General features: G+C 33.7%; 2 protein-coding genes across 3 annotated transcripts; both read left to right on the top strand.

Annotated features, from left to right (window-relative positions):
* The first annotated feature begins 4,168 nt into the window (after positions 1 to 4,168).
* LOC107015165 (pentatricopeptide repeat-containing protein At1g74750-like) lies at positions 4,169 to 8,803 on the top strand. Of its 2 annotated transcripts, none has more exons than XM_015215348.2 (2): positions 4,169 to 4,326; positions 5,848 to 8,803. In XM_015215348.2, exon 2 carries the CDS (start codon positions 5,851 to 5,853, stop codon positions 8,443 to 8,445), a length of 2,595 nt encoding a protein of 864 aa, XP_015070834.1. In that variant the 5' UTR covers positions 4,169 to 4,326; positions 5,848 to 5,850; the 3' UTR covers positions 8,446 to 8,803. The 2 variants fall into 2 exon arrangements, with proteins under 2 accessions (XP_015070834.1, XP_027771492.1); XM_027915691.1 differs by lacking the exon at positions 4,169 to 4,326 and adding an exon at positions 4,400 to 4,432.
* Positions 8,804 to 12,038: 3,235 nt separating this feature from the next.
* LOC107012282 lies at positions 12,039 to 21,493 on the top strand. The gene is made up of 17 exons (XM_015212082.2): positions 12,039 to 12,247; positions 12,407 to 15,094; positions 15,185 to 15,313; positions 15,584 to 15,775; positions 15,846 to 15,898; positions 16,002 to 16,275; positions 16,458 to 16,527; positions 16,660 to 16,815; positions 17,700 to 17,813; positions 18,265 to 18,434; positions 18,553 to 18,765; positions 18,867 to 19,142; positions 19,259 to 19,406; positions 19,516 to 19,649; positions 20,488 to 20,574; positions 20,655 to 20,760; positions 20,867 to 21,493. The coding sequence occupies exons 2-16, from the start codon at positions 12,416 to 12,418 to the stop codon at positions 20,745 to 20,747; spliced, it is 4,788 nt and encodes a 1,595-aa protein (XP_015067568.1). The 5' UTR covers positions 12,039 to 12,247; positions 12,407 to 12,415; the 3' UTR covers positions 20,748 to 20,760; positions 20,867 to 21,493.
* The last annotated feature ends 2,739 nt before the right edge of the window (positions 21,494 to 24,232 follow it).

The raw sequence follows: 24,232 nt of genomic DNA, 5'->3' as shown, positions 1-24,232 counted from the left end.
AACTAAGATTTTATATATATATATATATATATATATATATATATATAAAAATAAGAATTAAAGTGAAATAACTAGTACAAAACAAAACCCAACCACTCTAAGCTAGACAATCTTACGGAGTAGTATTTTTGATAGATAGAAAGAAACCACTTAGTATTTGGGCAATAGCTTAAATTTTATTATTTTGCAACTTATTTTATTGATTGCGCTAAATCATACCCTTGAATACAACAATTAATATGATGGAATATATAAAGGTTTTGCTCCGATTTCTTTTTTTTATAATATGGTCGGAAAGGAATTAAACAAAAATTTAAAATAGAGAATCCATGTTGGATGAATTTTTTGAGCTTATAAATTCGAATAATATTGAGTTTGAAATTGAGTAAAGATTCTTAATGTTAAGAAAGGGACATATAGCCGTAATATTAAATTAAAGTGTATGGAAGTAGGTGCGGCTTCGATAAAAAAAATGCGTGTTCAATTAGGAGAGGCTGAGACAGTCAACAAAGCAGCTTGTTTCCTCCAAAAATAAAAAAAATATTTAGAAGAATAGATCATTAATATGGCATCATTTGTGATTTCTCAAATCTAATTTAATCTAAATAAACTATATATATATATATGGTTATTTGGATAATGCACGTATAAATATTTAATATCTATTACATAGATTATGACAGATTAAATTACGAAAATTTTAGAAATCAGATAACAAATGATGAATATTATGAAATTTACTATTTTAAGCGTTGTTAATTGATGATTTTTTTGTGGCACACATATATAAAGAGGGGTACGTGAGTAATCCATGCAGTTGAGGGGATAAATCCCATTAATTGAAAGCACACATATTTGAGTGTTGTATTAAATTAAGAGGAGGAAAGTATGATGGAAAGAGATGAGCTTTTTCATTTAGAGGTAACTTTATAACCTGGCAATAGGTTTTATAAGTAGTTGTAGGCCAAACCAAACAGGAAAACATTTAACAAGACCCATGTTCCCAACATTATTATGTTGTTTGGTGCATGGTATAATGTGACAACAAATAAAAAAGGCATATAAAGACCATCGTGGGTTGTGGTGCACTGGTCAAAGTGTTTCACTCTTAATCAGAGATTTCGGGTTCGAGCTCTGGATATAGAGAAAATCCTATTGGAAGGATCACCCTCGAATGGGCCTGTAAAGCGCGATCCATATTTAGTTGGAGCTCCAACGAAGACTCCAAACACCGAGTTGAAAAAAAAAAAAAAAAAAAAAAGGCATAAAGTGTTAAGCTTCCCACAGCTCATCTCCTCACGCTAAACTGAAAAGGAAGAAAAAAGAGGTTATACATAACTTTTTTTCTCAAATATGTTACTTTCCTTTTTCTAGAATCTTTATATTTTTATCCTCTTTTTTCTTTACGATTAGGTTCTTAGCTCATTTAATAATTTAATAGATGATCGCTCAACATTCCACTGATATATCACAAAAATGATTGAATTGTTCTTTATAATCGAAAAGTCACTCCAAGTTTAACTAGTCATTAGGGAAAAAAAAGAAGAAGAAAATACTTTTTATATGATACTTAGGAAAATTAATCGATCGCCTTGCAATGTGAAGTAATTTTAGGCAAAGTGGAACAAGTATTTTTGGTTAAAGAAATTGTTTAATGGTTTGTTGTGACTTGGATATAGTTGAATGATTTTTTTTACTATAAAAATAGTTTAGTATAATTTTCGGTGCTATACTTGGATAAAATTTAGTAATTTTTATGTTATAAATTAAAAAAATAATTTAGTGATCATTTGTGAAACTATTCCTCGTTTCTGAAATAGAAAATCAAATAAAATTGATGAATCGTGTATACAATTGCTACCATGCATATTTATATGGATGAAATTGGGAACATATTCACTTTTTGGATTGATAATTACGTTTAAGTCAACATCTCAAAACTATTAAAAAATTAATGGCTTTTTAAACCGTAAATACAATTTAAATACAAATCATCGAAGGGGGGCGAGGAAGATTTTTAAAAATATTATCAAAATTTTTTTGCTATGAAAAATAGCAAATTAACTAAAAAAAAGTTATTTCTCGATTATGTTTTTTGAAATTTTTTCTTCGAATAAATACCATTAAAGTGGCCCAAGCCTCTTAAATGACCAAATTCAGCCCAAATACAATTGGTAGGATATGGAGCCAACAGCCCATTCAAAACTTCATCATAGAAATTAAAAGCACCCCATCAAGTTCTATCTTGTAAATATTTCTTATATGCTACTTGATATTATTTACTTAATATTACTTCTAAAAATATGTAGTAGTAATTGGTAATAATTAAGTTTTGCATTTATAAATGTTATTACTCCTTAGTTTCATTTTACTTGACAAAATATACTTCTAAATAAATTGTTTATTAGGAGCTTATTTTTTCTAAATTATCCTTATTAATTATGTTACAAAAAATTAAGTTTGTCTAGTATTGTATTACTTAATAGCGCACTAAAAGAGATTTAAGCTATGCCAATATTTTATTAAACTCTTGAGGGGACCATTAGAAGAGTCCATATATTTATAGAATTTGGTATTAGTCATAACTAATGTTTGATTTTAACTAATTTTGAGGTTAGTCCCTAGAGGATTAGCTAATGGACGTGAGCTTTCAATGCTGATTAAACTAATTATTTATGTTTTTGTTTAATCCTTCGATTCAATAAAAGGGTACATATCAATTTTCCTATCCCTTAAACTATTAACAAATCAAAGTGTACTATATAAATACCCAACGCTTCATTGTTGTTCAACTCATATTATACTCTCTCCGTCCAGAAATATTAATATGATGAAAAAATACATCTTAAAATGTTAGTCAAAATTTTTATAAATCAACTCTACAAATAAAAATCATAACAAACAAAACAAGACTGATGGAGTAATACTTTAATGTCAATAACTTTACAAGTTCTATAACAAGTATGTTATATATACAAGTTAATACAACCGGCTATTTCAATTATTTCCATAGTCTTTTAGTTATTTATTGCATTTTATATTCGAACATTTTTTCGAAAAAATTATGACAAGGAACTTTGATCATTTTATCGGAGTTTTATGTGTAACCGCTTCATAATTATGGTGCTTATAGTATTCAGAAATAATTACTGAGATAAAATAAATAAAATAATATTTTTTTTATGAATTTCTAAAATGATAAATAATTCGAGGTGGAAAGACTAGTATATATCACCTATATAAATTCTCTTGGTTCTTCAATTGTACCCTCTATTTCACGAATTTATTTTTAAATCTTATGAATTTATTTTCCTCACATGATTCAATCTACCCCATATCGTTTTAACATCTTTATTTATCATAATAATTTCATATTTATGTATTGACACAATGCATTTCATGTGAGTGACCGTTTCTTACAAGGTATTTGGGTCCAAAGAGAACATAATCAAAAGTTATGGGTTGAAAATAGAACACATGAGCATTAAGCAGGGCCAGAAGAGCAAAACGAAGAAGAAAAAGATTTTATTGTTAATAAAATAATTTACCGCTTTTGACCTTACAGACTTTCTTGAAGGCCAAGACATGTTTCGTAAGCAGTGTCCTATCACATATGGATCCATTTATCTATGGTAACAAAATCTCGGCAACTCAATTTCACCTTTTTTATATAAAAAATAAATAAATAAAATTTTTAATTTAGCTTTAATCGATAATTATATATATTTTAGATCAAGCAATTCCTTAAAAGATTAGTTTTTCAGTTCAATAATCCTTGATATGACCGAAAATGTTTAACTGAAAAATTTGAGTCGCTAACAAAATAAAAATAAAATTATGAGAGTAAGAAAAAAATCGTTTGTCTTTTCGCATTAATAAAAAAAAACAACGTACTAATTTTTTTATTTCCACAGAAAAGGCCTAAAAATCTAATTACCAAGTCAGAATAACAAATAGAGAGAACTTTCTAGAATAATGTACTCAATAATCATAAATATAGGAGATTAATCCGAGTAAAGCGAAAAGATTAAAAGAAAAAAAAATAAAATGTGATATTTTGAAAGAACACGTGGATGAAATGAATATCAGAGAAAATAGCCAAAAATATCATAAAAAGTAAACTGTACAAAATAAAAAAGAGGAAAATAAATAGTCCTCTAACAGTCGTTTCGCCAAATTGCTTGGAAACTCAATATAAAGCTGACGCCAAAAAAGAGCCGTCTTCTTTAACCCTTTCCCTCAGCAGTATTATAATTTTTCTTCTTTTACTTTTGTTTTCCTTTTCATTCTTTTGGTGGCTCTGAAGCCGCGTCTACCAATTCCCAGGTATTCTATTCTCTCTTTCCTTTGAATTCTTTTTTTTTTATAAATAAATCTGTTTTTAGCTCTGAATCACTAGTCAATGATTGTGTTTCTTTAGTTGTTCTGTAATGTGAGTTGCTGTTTGATCTTACTGTTTGCTGTTGTTAGCTCTGTTTTTTCTTGAGAGAATGGTGTTGATGAATTAGAATGTGGGGTTGTTTTATTTTTGCTGAATCTGATAAAGATTGGACCTTTTCGTCCATTTTTGTTCTTCTTTGCTTTTCTTGAAAATGGAAGGAAAGCAAATTTATTGCAAAATTTCGTCTTATTTACCATCGATTTAGTTTACTAGTATAAAATGTATCAAATTGTTTGTTATATGCAAACATGTAGTTATTCAGACTTGTGTCATATGTTTTTGACTTCTTTAACTTTCTTTCCTTTTTCATTTTTTTCCCCCAATTTATTTTTCTGGAATTTCTTCTAGTATGTGTTGTTACTTATTAAACATCCAGGACTTTCGAACACTAGACTCGAGTCGCTAGGTTTTAGTGTACTAATTAGGGACAGTGCCTTGGTGTGTTCTTGTTAAACGAACATGAATCTGTATGTGTTTGCGCATATTTGTCTTTGTCTATGGTTTTCTGAAGTAGCTTTTGAATATTATATTTAGTTTTCTGAAAATGATTTTAATTGATAAATCTGTTAAGGGGTTGTTGAAGTTTCCTAAAGTTCTTTGAGTTCAATCCTCTTGTCCTTTCCGGTAAAAAAAAAGAAGATGTGCTCGAGGTTGTTAACATACTACAAGCCTATGATGGTGTAAGTTTAGCTCATCATTGACTCATAGTGCTGTGGTTGAGCATTCTTTTTTTCTAGTACCTATCCTGGAATTATTATAAGTAGGTCGTGGAGCTTCCCAACTCTATTTTTAGTCCTAGATATTATGACTTGCTGTATTTCAACCTCTCTATCTTTTGTCTTCCCCTTGGAAGTTCCAACTGCAATCATGCTGGTCATGCTCGACAATAAGAAGAGGCGTTCCTCTGGTTAGTGAGTGGAATATGTGATGATTAGTGTTGTGATGCCTTTGATGGGTGATGAATACTGATATAGTCTAGTCATGTATATGAGTCAATGATTGCTGTTGTGGACATGCTTATTTGAGATTTTATGATGACATAGTCTACTAAGCCAAGTGTCCGAGTGATAATTTATCATGTACCATTAACTAAAGTAGGCAACCAAGAAATAGTCATAGGAGTTGAACGATATTTCCAAAAGAAGTCGTCAATTTATGAATTTCATGTAGAAACACAAGTTAATATGCAGCATTGGTTGAATGCATACTTTTGCCTTGTATTGCACTTCGCTATGCCATGATGGACACTTGACTGGCTAAGCAAATAATTTGGTGATTCCTAATTCATTTGTGACTTGCTTTGCTGCCTTGAAGATCCTGAAGCATCTTTTGGCATTTTCATTATATTTCAATCATGTTTAAGGTCTAAGAACTTTTTTCCCTGGCTTTTACAATTTAACTTGCAGACTATGCTTCGGGCAAAGCAGCTCGGCACACTCTCCCAGTCAGCTAGGTCTTTTTTTCTAGGTGGATCACGATGTAGTTCAGGAGATGGAAGTTCCTGCACTTGTTCAGAAGATGAAACTTGTATTTCCAAAAGGCTGCAGACTAAAAATGAAGTTCGACATCCACAAATATCATCCAACTTAGTGTCAAAATCCTCTGTAGGAGTTGGTGCCTTATTATCTGGAGATGCTGTAAAGGTTGTGACCTCGAAAAAAAATGAGAGTTTAGACTCTCCAGTTTCTAGGCCACAGGCCGTACCTGTATCTACCTTGTCAGGGCGGGTAGACTCTGTTAAATATGGTAACATTGACGCCGAGATAACTGTACAGTCCTCACCTCCCATCGCAGACCAGTTTGTCAGGGCAGGTATTGCAGCAGTCAGTTTTTTATCTGATGTGGTTAACTATAAGATACCTATGTTAGATGGAAGCAAAGTGCTTAGCTCATCCAACAACTGTATGCTGGATCATACAAAGCCTGTATCCAATGTGAGACCATCAAATATAAATACCTCCAGAAATGACAAACTTCAAGGAAAAGCTTCTACTGATACACCTGTAACGTCAACCCTTGCACATAATTCGAATTACACAAAAAACAAAGGTGATAAAAGTAATTCAGTCAGAGGCAGGAATCCTGTTTCGAACAGTTCTGTTGGGGAAGTGGAGAGCCATGGTGTTATCCCAGATTCTCGTGACCGAAGGAAGACAATGCCTCCAAAGCCCAGAACATATCCAAATCGTAACATGACTAATGTGCGTGGCTCTGAAGGAAAGCTTAAGCATGAGATTCCTGAAGGTTTCAGCAGGCCACAACGAGCAACAAAGTTGCCAAATGCAGGAGTAATGGTCAGGCAGTTCTCTAATAGTAGTCATGTTGTTGGAACAGTTTCTCGCATTATACAACAGTTAAATTGGAGTCCTGAGACAGAAAATGCTCTTCGTGAACTCAACTATTTATTAGATCCATACCAAGCAAACCAAGTTCTTAAGCAGATCCATGATCATGCGGTTGCTCTTGGCTTTTTCTACTGGTTGAAGCAGCAACCAGGATTTAAACATGACGGACACACCTATACGACCATGGTTGGCATCCTGGGACGTGCTAGGCAGTTTGGGGCTATTAACAAGTTGCTTGAGCAGATGGTCAAAGATGGATGCCAACCAAATGTAGTGACATATAACCGTCTCATTCATAGTTATGGCAGAGCAAACTACTTGCGTGAAGCATTACATGTCTTTAGTCAAATGCAGGAAGTTAGAGTTGAACCTGACCGTGTAACCTATTGTACTCTAATTGACATCCATGCAAAAGCTGGTTACCTTGATGTTGCTATGGACTTGTATGAAAGGATGCAAGATGCTGGGCTCTCTCCCGACACTTTTACTTACAGTGTCATTATTAATTGCCTTGGAAAAGCAGGCCACTTAGATGCTGCGCACAAACTGTTCTGTGAGATGGTTAATCAGGGTTGTGTGCCAAACTTGGTAACCTACAACATTATGATTGCATTGCATGCAAAAGCAAGGAACTATTCTAGTGCATTACAATTATATCGAGACATGCAGAATGCTGGATTTGAGCCAGACAAGGTGACATACAGCATTGTGATGGAGGTGCTTGGCCATTGTGGCTATCTGGAGGAAGCTGAGGCAGTTTTTACTGAGATGAAAAGGAAGAATTGGGTACCTGATGAACCTGTATATGGTCTTCTAGTGGACTTATGGGGAAAGGCTGGGAATGTAGAAAAGGCTTGGAACTGGTATCATGCGATGATTAATGCAGGTTTATGCCCCAATGTGCCTACATGCAATTCTCTGCTCAGTGCTTTCCTTAGAGTTCACCGGTTGCCTGATGCGTACGACTTGCTTCAAAGCATGCTTGAATTGGGTCTGAACCCTTCTCTGCAAACTTATACCTTGCTCCTCAGCTGCTGCACAGAAGCTCAAACATCATTTGACATGTCATTTTGTTGTGAGCTGATGGCAGTCACACGTCACCCAGCACACACATTCCTTCTGACCATGCCCGCAGCAGGACCCGATGGGCAGAATGTGAGGGATCACGTGGGCAGCTTTTTGGATCTGATGCATAGTGAGGACAGAGAGAGTAAAAGGGGTCTTGTTGATTCAGTTGTTGATTTTCTGCACAAATCAGGACTCAAGGAGGAAGCTGGATCTGTCTGGGAGGTGGCAGCGGACAAGAATGTCTACCCGGATGCAGTTAGAGAGAAAAGCTCCTCATATTGGCTTATAAACCTCCATGTAATGTCAGATGGAACTGCAATCATCGCACTGTCAAGAACACTTGCCTGGTTCCGCCGACAGATGCTTATCTCTGGAATCCGTCCAAGCCGCATTGATATTGTGACAGGATGGGGCCGTAGGAGTCGTGTGACTGGATCCTCTATGGTGAGGCAAGCAGTACAGGAGTTGCTTAACATGTTTGGCTTCCCATTTCTTGCTCAGAATGGAAATTCAGGGTGCTTTGTGGGCTGTGGGGAGCCTCTCAGTAGATGGTTGGTCCAGCCTTATGTCGAGAGGATGCATTTGCTATAGTGTTTGGTATCAAGCATAAATCACAATTTTGTCATGGAAGAGGAACTGGCTTCCTCAGGAATTAGAATGTACTTAGTTATGTGCAGCTCATATGGATTTCAGTTAGTTATCCTAATTATGTTTTTCTTACTAATCTCATATTCCAGATTCTATTTGTTTTGAGTCTGACCTGTAATTGGTTGTAAGTTCGTGTCTTGTGCGTAGCAGGGCCATTTTCCCAATTCTGTTTTATAGTTGATCACATTGTTGACTATTAGATGTACTTCTACTGATCAACCAAAAGCAGGAAGTAGCCGCTGCACTTGGGCTTTGGTATTTTTCCTTTCAATTGTATTTTGTTGTTCTTTACTTGTCCCAACTCTCAAGGCTGGATGATCGTTTAGAAGAAATGTGTTTGTGTAAGACACTTCTTTGATGCAGCTTGTGTCATCCGAAGCCTATATAGATGCAGAACTCTCTACTAGGCCATTGTGATTTGACTTCCATGGCTCATAACTCCCCTGGGTGCTCACTGAGAATGAAAAACAACTTCTTTTATGGGCAAATTCTGAATCTATAGTTTGATTCAGGATGATCATTAGTTTGATTGTGACTCCTATAATTCGTATGTGAATGTTTTACATGTAACTTTAGTGAGTTGAAAATACCAACATGAGAAAAGAATGTATAATTGGGTAAATTCAAAGTTGAGTGACTTTTAAAAAAAAGAGTATATACTTGAGTAAGATATTAGCTCGAGCAATAAAAGTGAACAATGTAGAAAAGACAAGATAAATGTTATGTGAGTTATGGATAAGGCATAATTCCTAGAATAATCTGCATGTCTATTTTATTACTCCTTCCGTTTCATTTTATGTGGCATCATTTGACCATTTAAGAAATAAATGAAGATCAAATTTCTCTTTAAAAAAAGTCAAAAAATAGACTCACTTTTTCTTTGGTCATAAATATAACGGAATATCATTTTTAAAATTAAGTGAAACCAACAAAATAGAAAAAGAATTATATATTTAAATACTTACTACGTAAAGGAGAAATGACATATTTTTGGGATTGATAAAAAATAAAATAATATGACATAAAATGGAACGGAGTATTAGACTACCAATTTCTTTGTCAGATGATTTGGGTTTTTTGTTTTTCTCTAGCTGGACAAAGTCGAAAAAGCAACTACTAGTAAGTCTGCTCTTTTTGTGTCATTGCTGAAAGATGCAAATATATATTTTATTTTAATCCATAAAAGATATAATAAATCCATAAGAAAGTAAAATCCATTACTTATTCATTCACGAAGGAGAATAATAAAAGAAAATTTGAAATACATTATGTTCACTCTTTGCTTCTTTTAAATCGAGTTTATTAATTTAAGTTTATTAGCTAGCTATTTCATAATAGTTTAAACAATAAACTTAACATTATTTCTAGAGAATTTGAGATCAAAAGAAGAACGATTGTGTCAAAATCTTAAGAACCACATTATTTTTTTAAAGCTTACTAGGAAAGTTTCAGATCAACATATTTTATTCCTAAGAAAATTCATGTTCACACTGTATTGTAATACTATTTCCAATTCACATCAAATTTTACATCAAATTCTATATTTGATGTAAAATTTAGTGTTTTTAACTTTTAATCCATATTACTTTTTACATCAAATTTGGTGTGTGAATAGTGTTACACTAAATTTGGTGTAATAATATTCATCATTACAATTTATTTTTTGAATATTTTAATATTATTTTATCATATAAACTTTTAATTAAATATTATATAAATTGTTTATTTTAATTGAATCTCTTGTATATTTAATTATTTTATGTACTAAGATATAAAATTTAATTTTTTTTATAAATTAATTTTTCTGACTTCTTAAAAAAATAAATTTATGTTAATTCTACTATAAATTATAACGGAATATAACTGCAATTACAGAAAAACTTACCCGCGGGTGTTTACATCAAACTAATTTAATTTTCATTATTATGTGATTTAATGAAGTAAAACAAATTCTAATTAATTAAGGTTAAATAAAATGAACTATAAATTTAGACACATGTCATGCATGTATTGGATTTGTGTAAACACCCCTACAAGTAACCTTCACAAAATTTAGAAATGCAAACATATAAATTTTTAAATAAATAATATGATATACTTAAAAATAACTGAAACTAATAAACATTCAACAAAGTAGTAATTGACATTCACTATAAATTACTCCCTCCGTTCAGAATTATTTGTGATGTTGCGCTTATCGAAAATTAATTTGACTAATTTTTTGTAAATTAGATCACATTAATTCGATATTTTAAACAAAAAAATAGATATTCTAAAACTACATGAAAAGTACTATAATTTATAATTTTTTGCATATTAATAGGATGGAAAAATACATCTTAAAATGTTAGTTAAAGTTTTTATAGTTTGACTTTAAAAATAGAAATCATGACAAATAATTTCGGACTGAGGGAGTATATATGGTAAAATTTTAGAAATAATTTATTTTATGAATAGGAAAATAAAAATGAAATAAGAAATAATATAACAATAGTGAAGAGAGAGAGAAATATTTCTTTTTGATGTAAAATTTGGTGCACTGTATTTGAGTTGATAAGACAAAAAATATTGATGACACAAAATTTAGTGAAAAATTTGATGTTTGGGTTGGAGATACCCTTTTAAATATGCAAGTACGTTATTATTGAAGAAAATAAAGATATCTAGATAAATAAAGGAATTAAGGCAAATGTAGACCGTTAAACCTCACTAAATTAATACTTGGTTAATTTATAATCTCTATAAGATAATAATTTCCTCCGATTCTGGCTTGGGCCAATGGAAAATATCACTCATTTCGATAAGATTATATATTTTCAGAAAATTCCTATATAAATATATGGTCCCATTAATATTATTATAAATTAATAATTTTTTAAAAGTACAAATATATCTAAGACGATTTAGTGAAATATGATTCTATTATATTTAATTTTTATTAAAATTTAAATATAGTTGAAGCCCATCTCTAACTTTTCTTATTGCATTCGAAAGTTTTGATGTTGTCTTTTCTAGTTGCACCATAAATTGTGAAGAGTTTCTAAATGTGATAAGTGTTTGATTACGCGTAACTGGTTTCAAAAGTATTGTATCATCTTCAACTTTATCATCAATATTATTTTTCCAATGATATCCATAAATTGTTCTAAGATCTGGACTCTGGACATATATAATTTTCACCGATTCATAGGTTATTAACGTCTATTTTATTGTGGTAACGGAGATTAGTTTCATGACATCAAATGAATGAATGATGTTTTCACTCTTTCAAATTCTTTGAGATGTCATCCTAAAATATTTTTTTCGATGTTGAAACACTTTTTAAATTAATAATATTAGTTTATCGATTAAATAATATTTTTATAAAATAATACTATTTTAGTATCCCGCTTATATTAATTGAAAGAGATTTTACTGTATTTAAATAATTAATATAGTTGACCAAATAGACCCTTCTCGTAATTAAATTAAAATGTTTTCATAGAAAGATTTATTTGCCATAATCCATACTGGCAAGTAATAAATAACAAAATCTCCATTTTCTCCTCATTCCAACAAAGACTGAAAAGTTGCTGAACTTCCCAGTCCTCGCCCCTCACGCTGCTTAAATCCCCTCTTCTTCCCCTTTTTGTTCGTTAGTAGTATACAGAAACAGAGATACTCTCTCACTCTCTACTTCATCGCCGGTAGATAGCTAATTCTCATTCCGATTCCGACGTACCGCTCACGTTCTTGTGCTTCACCAGTAAGTTTCTCTTCTGTTGTCGCTTTCTGTTTTGTATACGTTTACATATATCTGTTCAATTTGAGATACGAATTTTGTATAGATAGATGGATATATATGCCTTGTTATACTTGTTTAGCCACATGAGATACATTTATGCATACGATTGACTTGTTATAGAATACATTGATGGTGCACAAGAAGCGGACAGTCGCTCCTCGTCCCAAACACTCGGCTGCCACCGAAGATGCGGCGATTCCGTTGCTTGAATCGGACCTAAACCTAGTTTCAGTATGTCCATCAGTTCAGAAGAAAATTTCGAGAAAAAATGACACTTCGGCTGTTGTTGAAGGTGAAAAGAATGCCTTATCACCTTCAATAAAGCTTGAATGTGAGCGTGCCCTAACATCCCTGCGCAAGGGTAACCATACCAAAGCCCTAAGATTGATTAAGGAATTGGCAAGCAAGCATGAAAACTCGCCTCATGCACCTCTTATTCATCGTGTCGAGGGCTCTGTTTATGCTAAAATGGCCTCCATGATTGATGATCCCAATGCTAAACATAGACATTTGAAGAATGCCATTGAGAGTGCTAGGAAAGCTGTATCGCTGTCTCCAAATTCAATTGAGTTTGCATATTTCTATGCTAGTTTGTTGTATGAGGCTGCAAATGAGGGGAAGGAATATGAGGAAGTTGTGCAGGAGTGTGAAAGGGCATTGGCAATTGAAAACCCCATAGATCCTGCAAAACAGAACTTACAGGAGGAAAGTCAACAGAAGGATGATACTCCTAATGCTCGGATTGACCATGTAAGGATTGAACTCCAAAGTTTAATTCAGAAGTCGAACTTTGCATCCATTTCTGCTTGGGTGAATCAAATAGGCAATGGTCAGGAGAAAATTAGGTTAATCCCGATTAGGAGGGTGCCAGAGGACCCAATGGAGATGAGGTTGGTTCAAGCAAGAGGGCCAACTGAGATTAAAAAGGTGACTAAAACGTCTGAAGAGAGGAGGAAAGAGATTGAGGTCCGAGTCGCTGCTGCAAGGCTGTTGCAAAAGACGTCTGAAACAGTCCAAACGCACAAAGATGGAGATAAAGCTCTGGATCTGACAACAGGATCAGCACAGAGAATTGGTGAGAGGAGGAAAAGCGGAAATGCAAGGAAAAATTCGTCTTCCACAGAGAGAAGGGATTGGGTGCAGTCATATTGGAACTCCTTGACTTTGGATAAGAAGAGAGAGTTGCTTAGAATTAAAATTTCAGATCTTAAGGCTCATTTAAGTGCGTCAAAAGACGGATTGGCTATTGAAGTGCTATCTGAGGCTCTATCATTTTATGAAACCAATAAAGACTGGAAGTTTTGGACATGTTATCGCTGCAATGAAAAATTTACTGACTCTGTATCACACAACTATCATGTCGTGCATGAGCACTTTGGAACTTTGCATCCTAAATTGCAGTCCGTATTGCCGCAGAATGTGGAGAACGAGTGGACTGAGATGCTTCTGAACTGTTCCTGGGAACCCTTAGATGGTTGTGCGGCTGCAAAGATGCTTGATAAACAATCAAGATATCAAGAACAGGGTTTCCTTGATGAGAAGCAGCAAAGAGATGAAACAGAAGAGTCCAAGTATGGATTTTCTGAGGTTTTCTGCAATGAAGACAGATTAGATTCATCAGCTAGAAATAGGAAATTTGGAGACATACCTAATGGTGATACGGTTGAAAGCAGAGTACATGATAAGATCTCAGACATGGAGTTGATGGATTCTGATAGGAATTATGGTACTAAGAATGGTTTCCTTCCCGACAAGTGGCCACTATCTGATGATCCCGACCGAGCAAATCTTCTTGAAAGAATTTCTGATGTATTCCAGACGCTTATTGAAAGTAAATATCTTGCTTCAAGTCACCTCAGCAAGGTTATTGATTTTGCAGTGGAACAGCTTCAGGGTCTTGCTTTTGGCTCTCAGCTTCTTAGCTACAATGTTGATCAAACTCCCTTATGCATATGCTTTCTAGGTGCCCAGGAACTAAAAACTGTGCTAAAGTTTCTGCAAGATCTTTCATATTCTTGTGGCTTAGGTAGGTTTTCCGAGAAAACTAATTCTCGCGATGGAGCAAGCAATGCTAGTCAAGGATTTGACGATCTGGAGAAATTAATTGTCAGTGAAGATGGTTCATGTTTATTGTTTGATGAGCGTTTCCTGCCGTGCAATCTTGCTCGAAGCTCGTGTCCAGATATAATTTCTATTGACAGAACTGCTTATGTTTTGTCTAGTAATCAGTACCAAGATGGAGCTGAACTTGATCCAGAGGCATTGTTGTCCTGGATATTCACCGGTCCATCAAGTGTAGAACAATTGGCATCCTGGACATGTGCAAGAGAAGAGAAAGCCCAACAAGATGAAATTTTTCGTTTTCTTGAGCTTGAGAAGGAGTTTTATGACCTGCAATGTTTATGTGAGAGAAAAATTGAACATTTAAATTATGAGGTAGCACTGCTGGCAATTGAAGAAATTTGTTTAAAAGAGGGTAGGAGAAGAGATCATGCAACTGAAATTGTCGGACAAAGTTATGATTCTCTTTTGCGGAAGCGGCGAGAAGATCTCATAGAAAGTGACAATGATGTTACAGTTATCGGTTATAGGTTTGAGTTGAATGCTATATCAAATGTTCTTAAGGAAGCAGAGTCTCTCAGTGTCAATCGAATTAGTTTTGAGGAAACTTATAGTGGTGGAACATCTCAACTATGTGACATCAAATCTAGTAAAGAGGATGACTCGAGACTGAAGGACTACCTTCATCAAGTGGACTCTTGTGTGGAAGTTGCAATACAGAGACAGAAGGAACGTGTCTCCATTGAGGTTGGTGAATCAGCTATGGTTTAATGCTGTATTATTATTTTTTCTGTTTTTTGTTTAATCGTTTCCTTTTCTACAATATCTTGAATTCAGCTGAGTAAAGTAGATGCTCGAATCATGCGAGTAGTTGCTGGGATGCAGCAGCTAAGAGTAGAGCTTGAGCATGCATGTGCCCAGGATTACCGGAGGATTTTAGTGACTCTGTTGAAATCATATATCCGGGTGCGTACTTAGCATCTACTTTTGTGATAGTTCAATTATTGCTTCTGGGATCTTTTACTGCTATTTCTCTCTTCCTTCATACTACCATTTACCTCTGTTGTACTCTTAGTTGCGCGGACTCTTCACTTTTGATGCCGCACCCGTCTCGGATTCTTCAAAAATACACTACTTTTGGCAAATCCGACACGCACCCGTTGGCATTTTTGAAGAGTCCGAGCAACATAGGTTGTACTATTCTTTTATGATGATGATGGTCTTTTCTTTCTTTAGGCACATCTGGAGGATCTGGCTGAGAAGGATGCTACCAAGAAGTCTGATGCTGCCAGTGAAGCACTTTTGGCTGAACTTGCTCATGATTCCAAGAAAAGTTCTCGTCGAGGCAATGGTTGTTCTAAGCATACACATGAAAAGATGAAAGATAAGAAAAAAAGCAAAGAGTATCGGAAAGCCAAGGGTTCAAAGGTTAGACTTTGTCTGATGCAAATGTTAGTGTGTTTGACTTGAAAAGTAATCAGTTGACTCTTATTTGCAGCCTGCTAGTGGAAACAAACTGCCTTTGCTTCATCATCGGACTATGGAAGATGTGTATGTATTTTCCCAAACAAATGCTTTCTCCATAAGCTTGAATCTCCATGTTATGTAGAATCATTATTATCTTTAATATCAACAAATAACTTTGCTGTTGCAGCTCATTTGCAGATGGAGAGAATCAAAGTGATGAAACTGCTGGAAATGGTGATTCCTTGAAAGAACAGGAGTATAGACGTACTATTGAACTTGAAGCTGAGGAAAGAAAGCTTGAAGAAACTTTGGAATATCAAAGACAAATGGAGAATGACGCTAAACTGAAGCATCTGTCCGAGAAGAGAACAGCAAAAACATGTTTAGGGAGTATTGATGCAGTTATGAAGTCTTATACTTGCTCAAAGTGCAGTGATGAGCAATTGAAGAGTAGTAAGAAGGTCAATACTCTTATGCTTGGATACTCCTATTTCTGCGGGAGTTTTCCCATTCTATTCTGTAGAAGGGAAGTCATTAAATGTTGATGGTGTTACTTTTGAATGATATGTTTCTCTAAATTTTAGACTGAACTAGTCATCAATTGTAAACATATCTCATGCAAATTTTGGAATGCTTAATGTAGATAAACATATTTCCGGACAGTTCACGAAGTCTTTCAAAAATCAGTGCTGAAGGAATGACACACAGAACTGGTATGGCCTTTGTTTCAATGTCAGAGAAGTTTTTTTGCTAGCTAAATAAATCCCTTGGCGATACAGTGCCAGTGACTGTCTCACCTGATTATGTACTCTACCATTGCTCTTATTCATGACTGTCAAATGAAGTAAGTCTGGATGAGAGTACTCTGGTATCTACTCGACGCTCTGGAAGGAGAGGATCCCAGAACGATTCTAAGCTTATTGATGGGAATTTTCAATCTGCTTCTGATGAAAAGGAAAATACTGAAGTTGGTGAACCAAGAGCTCTGCATTCTTCACATGGTGAGTTGCAATTGTTTGCTTAACTATCCTGTAGTGCCTTGATTGGCTAGCCCTGAAGAAATACCAGCATTTTCTAATTTATATTCTTTTTGGCCTTATTTTATTATGTATACTGTATTTTTTTGCGAATTTTTCGTGTGAATATTTGTCTCACCTGCTATATTGGGCAGAAGCTGGTGGATTCCTAACGAGCAATATATCCATGTCTAGTTGTAGTGTTTTCTCTATGAGACAACCAGATCCAAGCCCTGAGGAAGGAGGAACCAAATGATAGAAGTTGAAATACACGTTATATTTCAGGAGCATTCTTATTTTTATTTAGTTGGAGTATATTGGCTATTATTAACAGTTGTATGGATGTCTAAAGCTGTCACTTGCTAGTTGATCTGAAGAGATCAAAGCTTTGTGTTGCTTTCGTTTTAATAACCGTATATTTGTATTTGCATTTTTGAGACAAAGAAATTACCATCAAGTTAGTCCTTGATGAACCTTGTCTCTTTCCATTTTGTCAGAGGTTTAGAGGAGCAATTTGTTTTTCTTTCACTGATATCACAGTGAAGCTTTAGTATTGTGTAGTTATATCTTCAAGCTGGCATGTTTATATATCTAAACAGTGGGACAAAGTTTGATTCAATTGTATCTTCTATTGACAAAAGAAAATTGTGGAATTACGAGTCAATTTGGAGCCAATTAAAAATTAGCTCCTATTCCCTTTTACTTTCTCCACCTTTACCCAAGAAATGAAAAGCCAAGCTGCTGGGCAACGATAGCTGCTTTTCCTTATCCTTGTAGTTTTGTTATTTATGTTACCTTGTGAATTCTGTTTATAAATAATCAAATACGATGCCTTCTCTGAGTTGATCTACCTTTGATATCAATACTAGGAAATAGTGTTCCAGCAGACAGTGGAACAAAGACATTGAGACAGCTACATGTGGAGTATGATAATGAAGAGAGGTTCCGAGCTGACCTTCAGAAGGCCGTTCGGCAAAGCCTTGGTGTGCACATTTATCTTTCTTTTTCTGTCACTGACTCTCCTAAAGTGCTTATAGTTTAGGCGGTTCTGTAGATTGTTTACCACTTGTAAAAGTAATCAGAATAAATGCCTGATGTACCTTCTATTTTTCATTATGTACTGTCAGTGTAAAATCTTCTAGAAATATTAATATGAAGTGTAAAATATTCTGAAAATGTTATGATTTTCTATGAAGAAAATGACATGCTATGGGCAGAGAACTGTTTGTTTATATTTCCTTCAGTTGGCTTGAAAATTTTAACAACCTCAATGTGTGCCTCTCTTGCTAGCTGAGATCTCATTCAAACTTATTGAAGCTGTTTCACTGTAGTTGGAGTCTGCTCAAGTATAGAGTAGTAATTTAATTGTTCCTCACTTGTTCTAGTGTTCTGCCCTCATTCTCATTCTTTTCTATTCCTTTTTCATAATGCTAGACATGTTCCATGCACATAAGAAGTTGCCTTTGCTGCCTAGTTCTGGGAATGAACAAAAGGTGTTCCCCAAGGCTGGGACTTTGGGCGATGTAAATAAAATCGATGCATATGGCACTGGGCTAAAGAATGAAGTTGGGGAATATAATTGCTTTCTTAATGTCATCATACAGGTTTGTGTTCACTAGGACTTATCCTTTTTTTCAATCATAGGAGTGAGTTCACTTGTACATTCTCGCTGTATTTTCACGTGGAGCATTCTCTGAGAAATATCTTCTTGTGTTTCTTTAGTCTTTGTGGCATATAAGAAGATTTCGAGATGAGTTCCTGAGAACATCATCCGAACATGTTCATGTTGGTGATCCATGTGTGATATGTGCTTTGTACGACATATTTACTGCTTTGAGCACTGCTTCAACAGAAACGTGCAGAAAGACAGTTGATCCAACTTCTTTGAGAATTTCCCTCAGCAACCTATATCCTGATAGTAATTTTTTCCAGGAGGTAAATCCGAAACTGCATCACCTGCCCCCATATTTTTGTAGGAGTCCACCTACTTGAAATTAATTGGCTTAAATTATAATTAACGTGGTATTGATTTACAGGGTCAGATGAATGATGCATCTGAAGTGCTGGGTGTTATATTTGATTCTCTACATCGGTCGTTTACATCAGCTTCAGGTATTTCTGGTACTGAATCTGCAGATAGTAGCTGCATGGGCACATGGGATTGTTCAAATGGTGCTTGTATTGTACATTCTCTTTTCGGGATGGACACATTCGAACAAATGGTTTGCTACAACTGTGGATTGGAGTCCCGACATCTGAAGTACACATCTTTCTTTCACAATATTAATGCCAGTGCCCTCCGTACAATCAAGGTATGTTCTTCAAAACAATTCAGTGATGACACTTTAATCTCTGTTCAGCATAGTAATCTTATGAGGTCCATCTATAAAGTATCTTCCGTTTTAAGTTTCATGTCCTCTCCATTCAGGTTGTGTGTCCAGAAAGCTCCTTTGATGCGCTTCTGAATCTTGTTGAGATGAACCATCAGTTGTCTTGTAATTCTGAGGTTGGTGGATGTGGGAAGCTTAACTACATCCATCATATTCTCTCAACTCCACCGCATGTGTTTACAACAGGTATCAATAGTCTTCTGATTTTCCTTTCTTTTTTCTGCCGTGGGTCATTTATATCTCAAGAAAATCATCACGTGGTCCTCAGTTTCCCTTTCTATTTCTTTTCCTGCAGTTTTAGGTTGGCAAAATACTTGTGAGAGTGTAGGTGACATAACAGCAACATTATCAGCTCTTTCTACTGAGGTGGACATAGGTGTACTTTATCATGGTCTAGCTCCTAAAAACAAACATCGCTTGATTTCAATGGTAAACCTTTTCTGACTCTTTTTCATCGTTTTCTGGAAAAAACAAACGTTTGATTTTACATGCTGATAGTATCCAGTATGAATTCATCACATCACTAGTATTTTCATAGTCTTGGTCCCATCATTTGATTACACAATTTTTTGTGATTTTCTTGGTCCATGGCAAGTTAATTTTCTACTTCTGCTAACACTACCCAGTAAAATTTAATTTGGAACCCATTGCGTCTAATATTCAATCATTTACGTCCTCTATCACTAGAAGTTCTTTATATTTTCTACTATCGTACAAATATCTAACAAGATTAGAGATGATAAAGAAGACTTGAGCAAATAGTTGGCCTTGCCAGCATGATACTATAAGACTTTTGATATTGTTGCTAGGGGGAAACCATCTTAACTTTGATACTGTCGTTGGTGGTTTAAATTTTCTTCCTCTTCTTTTTTTATGATGGGGTCTGGATGTGTATGCTCCCATAAAGGTAGGGGGAAGATCAGCGTACATTCTACCCTCCTCAGACCCCACTTTGTGGGATTACAACTGTGTATGTTGTTGTTGATGTCTGGGCTAGCTGGCATGCCCCTCGACTATTTTATTCAATACCTACTTTCTTCCGCAACAAAGATATCGGGTAACTTTTCCTACCAAGACTTGGGTAAATGGAAAGAAATCACCTGGATTTTTTTTGTCTCTATTAGATTTTGAACCTTGTTCTCCGAGGTTCGCACCCACTTCATTGACCACCAAAAGCACACCCTTGGTTTGGGTGTTGGTGAAGGTTTAAGTCTGATCTTGGATTTATCAAAAAAGTGGCTTAATTTATTGCTTGATATTTATTCAGGTTTGCTATTATGGGCAGCATTATCACTGTTTTGCCTACAATTGTGATCATGGGCAGTGGGTTATGTATGACGACAAAACTGTGAAGGTAAATTTTTTTTTCATTCTTCAGTTTGTCTTGTTATTATTTTAAGTTTTTTTTGTAAATTACGTATATTTGATATTTAGGTAATTGGTGGCTGGGATGATGTTCTTGTTATGTGTGAAAGAGGGCATTTGCAACCACAAGTCCTTTTCTTTGAAGCTGTAAAAGTAGTTTGACTTGGAAAAGATGGTAACTCTTTTTTATATCTGAAGCTTCAGATAAAGTTTAGCTTATTAATCATGCTTATGTTATACTGCACCAAATATGTGATCAGTGTGTATTTTCATTCATGCAGCAAACAGATTGATCTGACCTTCATGTTATGTATTGATGGAGCAAAAGAGGTCTCAAATTCATACTCTGGAAATATAGGTGTACAAACCCTAGTTGTAGTATACAAACAAGTTGTCTTGATGAAGAGAGAAAAGGAGTCACAGTTGTGTGCAGACAGTTTTCATAGATCTGTCTCATGATTGGAGGACGTCATATTATAGAAAAACAAGTATAGTTCTGGTTCCCTTGATACCTGGATATACTGTTGGCAGAAACAAGCTTTTGCACCTGCCAATTCTCTAAAAATTTTGGAATCTTACAATGAGGTGGCATGGTCGAGTATAGTAAAACATTTGCTACCAGTTGCCTGATCAGGTGGTATATTTTGATTTTAACTTGCCAATGGAAGCAAAGTACCTTGTACGTGATATTGCTTCTGTAAAATGGAAATGCTAGGATATTTGCATCTTGTATCCATTTTCAGTGTAAGTAAGTTTGTATAAATTGTCGTAGTAGTGGTAGTCTATAGTAAGTCAAATACCTCCCTTTGTGGGAAGTAAATTGAGTGCTGTAGAATTGATGGGGATTTTGTGCATGAGACGACTACAACGAAATGAAAGAAAAATTGCTACTGTTGAATGCTGATTAAGTACTTAGCCTCCTGGGTTCCCCCAAACACACACATGCACACACAAACACACACATTTGCACTTACTGTATCTTCTGCACTTATTCCTTTGAGTTTGTGGCGTTCAGTCATCATCGCCTCTTGCTTATTTCCTCACAAATGAGATTTGTTTCCTCAACTGTCTCCAACTCCATGTTCTATCAGTGGAGGTGCTAAGTGTGTTAAAAAGGGGTTCAACTGAATCTCCTTTGTCGGTAATTACACTGCACAAATAGGATAAACAAAATCAATTTTTTATCTGTGTGAATTGTTGAATTGCCTTCTTGATAGCTAAATGTATTCACTCACTATGAAGGTTTGCATTTTTTTTTGAACCAGGTTTCCTATTTCTCTATTTGACATGCATAACTCCTTCTATAATACTGTATGCTCAAAATAGTAGATCCGTTTGTTCGTTGTGTATCATCTTAAACTTTTTGGAAGATGAATTTTTTAATTATACTTTGAAGACACAAGTTCATTGCAATAACATCTTTTCTTGTCGTATTTAAGTAAATATTCCACTCCTTCCATTAATTAATTTTACTATTTCTAGTTACTTGCGTTTATGGCCTCCATCGTTGGTCTTTCTTTTCTTTTGCTATGATTATGGAAGTTCTTTAATTCTTTTCCCCGTATTTAAAAAGATTGATCAATTAATATTCCTTATAGTTTGAAGGATTAAGTTTAAAGACAAAAGAGAAATACCTCCAAAAAGTTCATCAGATAAAAGGTTTATAATTTCCAATGCTAAAAAATGCATATAAATGTTATCTGTCAAAATCTGAAGTTGGAAAGTTCTCTCTAGGAAAAAATGTATAAACATATATTACAGCATTTTTTTAGTACACCAAAACTGGCTTTTATTGGAGTTCTCATAGTATGATTTGAGTGTATATTTTTGGAATACCAAGTACTTTATATTTTTGCGAACAAAATTAGTTACATGCATGATCAACATCTAACAATGTCTTTATATATATATATATATATAAAGTTTGTCAATAATGTTGAATCTCAAAAAGAGAGATTTGAAGGACAATGTATTCAACAAATAATAGTGCTATTATTTGAGAGCACTTGTGTAGTTTGTACTTTGTGGACAGCAAAAAGTAAAGTTTTTGTGACAGTTATTAGAGGAGGTTTCAAAATTTTAATCTTTGCGGTTTTCAATAGAGGTGGGGTTAGCGAGCTGTTCTAAGCTTAACAAATTAATTTATTTTTAATTATACTAATCGCAAATTAAATTAATAAGATATTTTAAGCAAACTCTAAGAAAATTTTTTAAGTAAAAAAAATTACGTAACAAAAAATATTTTTGAGCTGAGTGTCTATGCTTTAATTTGGGATATTTTAAATGGCAACTACATGACTTTACTTCATCGAAGTAATAGTTCAATGGCAGATTAATGGACTTTGCTTTAAACCCAAAAATTTTGAAGCTTCAAAATTTTTAATGATAAATTTATTATTTTATTTTTACTCGGGCAATATTAAAGTTTGTATAAGAAAAAGGGTACAAATTCTATATAGAAATAGAAAGAGAAAGAGAAAGAAGCAAAGAGTCACACATTTAAACAACAAAAATATTTCAGAATTTTGAGTTACATTACTTAAATCTTCATAATTAAATAAAGTTTCTTTTACATCAATATCTAAGATAATGTGTTTAAATCATATTACTATAACACGTTATCATGTTAAAGAAAGTCTCTCAATTTAAGTGATAATATTATTATTTTGTGAAGTTAAATACACTACAAACTATTATGAAAAAAAAAAAGTTCAAATATTTAATGTATATTTTTTTTAAAAAAAATAACTTTTGTATTTTAATTTTTTTTGTTTTTTGAAAATACATATCAAAACTTTATTTTTATCTAAATAAACGTAAGTTTTTCATGCACAACTAGTATATTTTTATAAATGACAATAATAATGTACCGTAACAAAATATTTCATCTATTTATTCTAATAAATTAACTTTTTTCTTATTTATCCCAACAAAAAATAAGTTTATATTCCATCAAATTGTATCATACAAAAACACCTTATTGCCGATGTTATATTAAATGGTTTTGTGCCGGTTACATTATATTTATTCATCTTTAAATTTAAGGGTCTAATTTTATTTAAATTAAATAACCTTTACCCTTTGCTAAACTTAATATTAATATTTTTAATAAAATTTTAACACAATAAATTAATAAAAGTTCAACATACTTAATTTTTGTTATCGGTCAAAACTTAAGAACATTGTAAATTTAAAGAAAAGAAACTAATACTTATTAGTTATTACCAACCTATTGTAGACTGTTTTCAACCATGCAATTAACAACTACAGAACATAAAAGTAAGTACGATTTAATTTTCTATTTTTTTTTATTTTTAAAAGTTTCTGACTTGAACATGTGATTTTTGTGGAATAACGAAACTTTAACTATAATTAAGGGTAATTTAGTTTAAATAAACTTTGAACTTGGATTTTAAAGTGGGTATATTCCGTGAAATAAGTTTATTTATCGAAGTTGAATGGATTATTTACTCATTTCTTTTTTATATTCAATTTCAGCTTCATTTCAAATCTTATCTCTTTCATTTGAAGAAAAGTGTATTTCAAGACATTATAAACTTATTTGGAAGCTCTTTAATAATTGACGTGGTATATATTTTTCTAGCATTTCGGGGACTGTGTAATCAATATAATTTTGTTGTATTTAA

This window comes from Solanum pennellii, chromosome 3 (assembly GCF_001406875.1).
Source record: "Solanum pennellii chromosome 3, SPENNV200".
NCBI lineage: Eukaryota > Viridiplantae > Streptophyta > Magnoliopsida > Solanales > Solanaceae > Solanum > Solanum pennellii.
Note: the sequence above shows the minus strand (reverse complement) of the source record. Positions and strands in the feature narration are given on the sequence as shown.

Coding starts and splice junctions, on each gene's coding strand:
- LOC107015165 (XM_015215348.2), top strand. CDS start 5,851: ATGCTTCGGGCAAAGCAGCTCGGCACACTCTCCCAGTCAGCTAGGTCT.
- LOC107012282 (XM_015212082.2), top strand. CDS start 12,416: ATGGTGCACAAGAAGCGGACAGTCGCTCCTCGTCCCAAACACTCGGCT. Junction 16,276..16,457: donor AATTGAAGAGTAGTAAGAAG/GTCAATACTCTT, acceptor TGCTTAATGTAG/ATAAACATATTTCCGGACAG. Junction 18,435..18,552: donor TTCTTAATGTCATCATACAG/GTTTGTGTTCAC, acceptor GTGTTTCTTTAG/TCTTTGTGGCATATAAGAAG.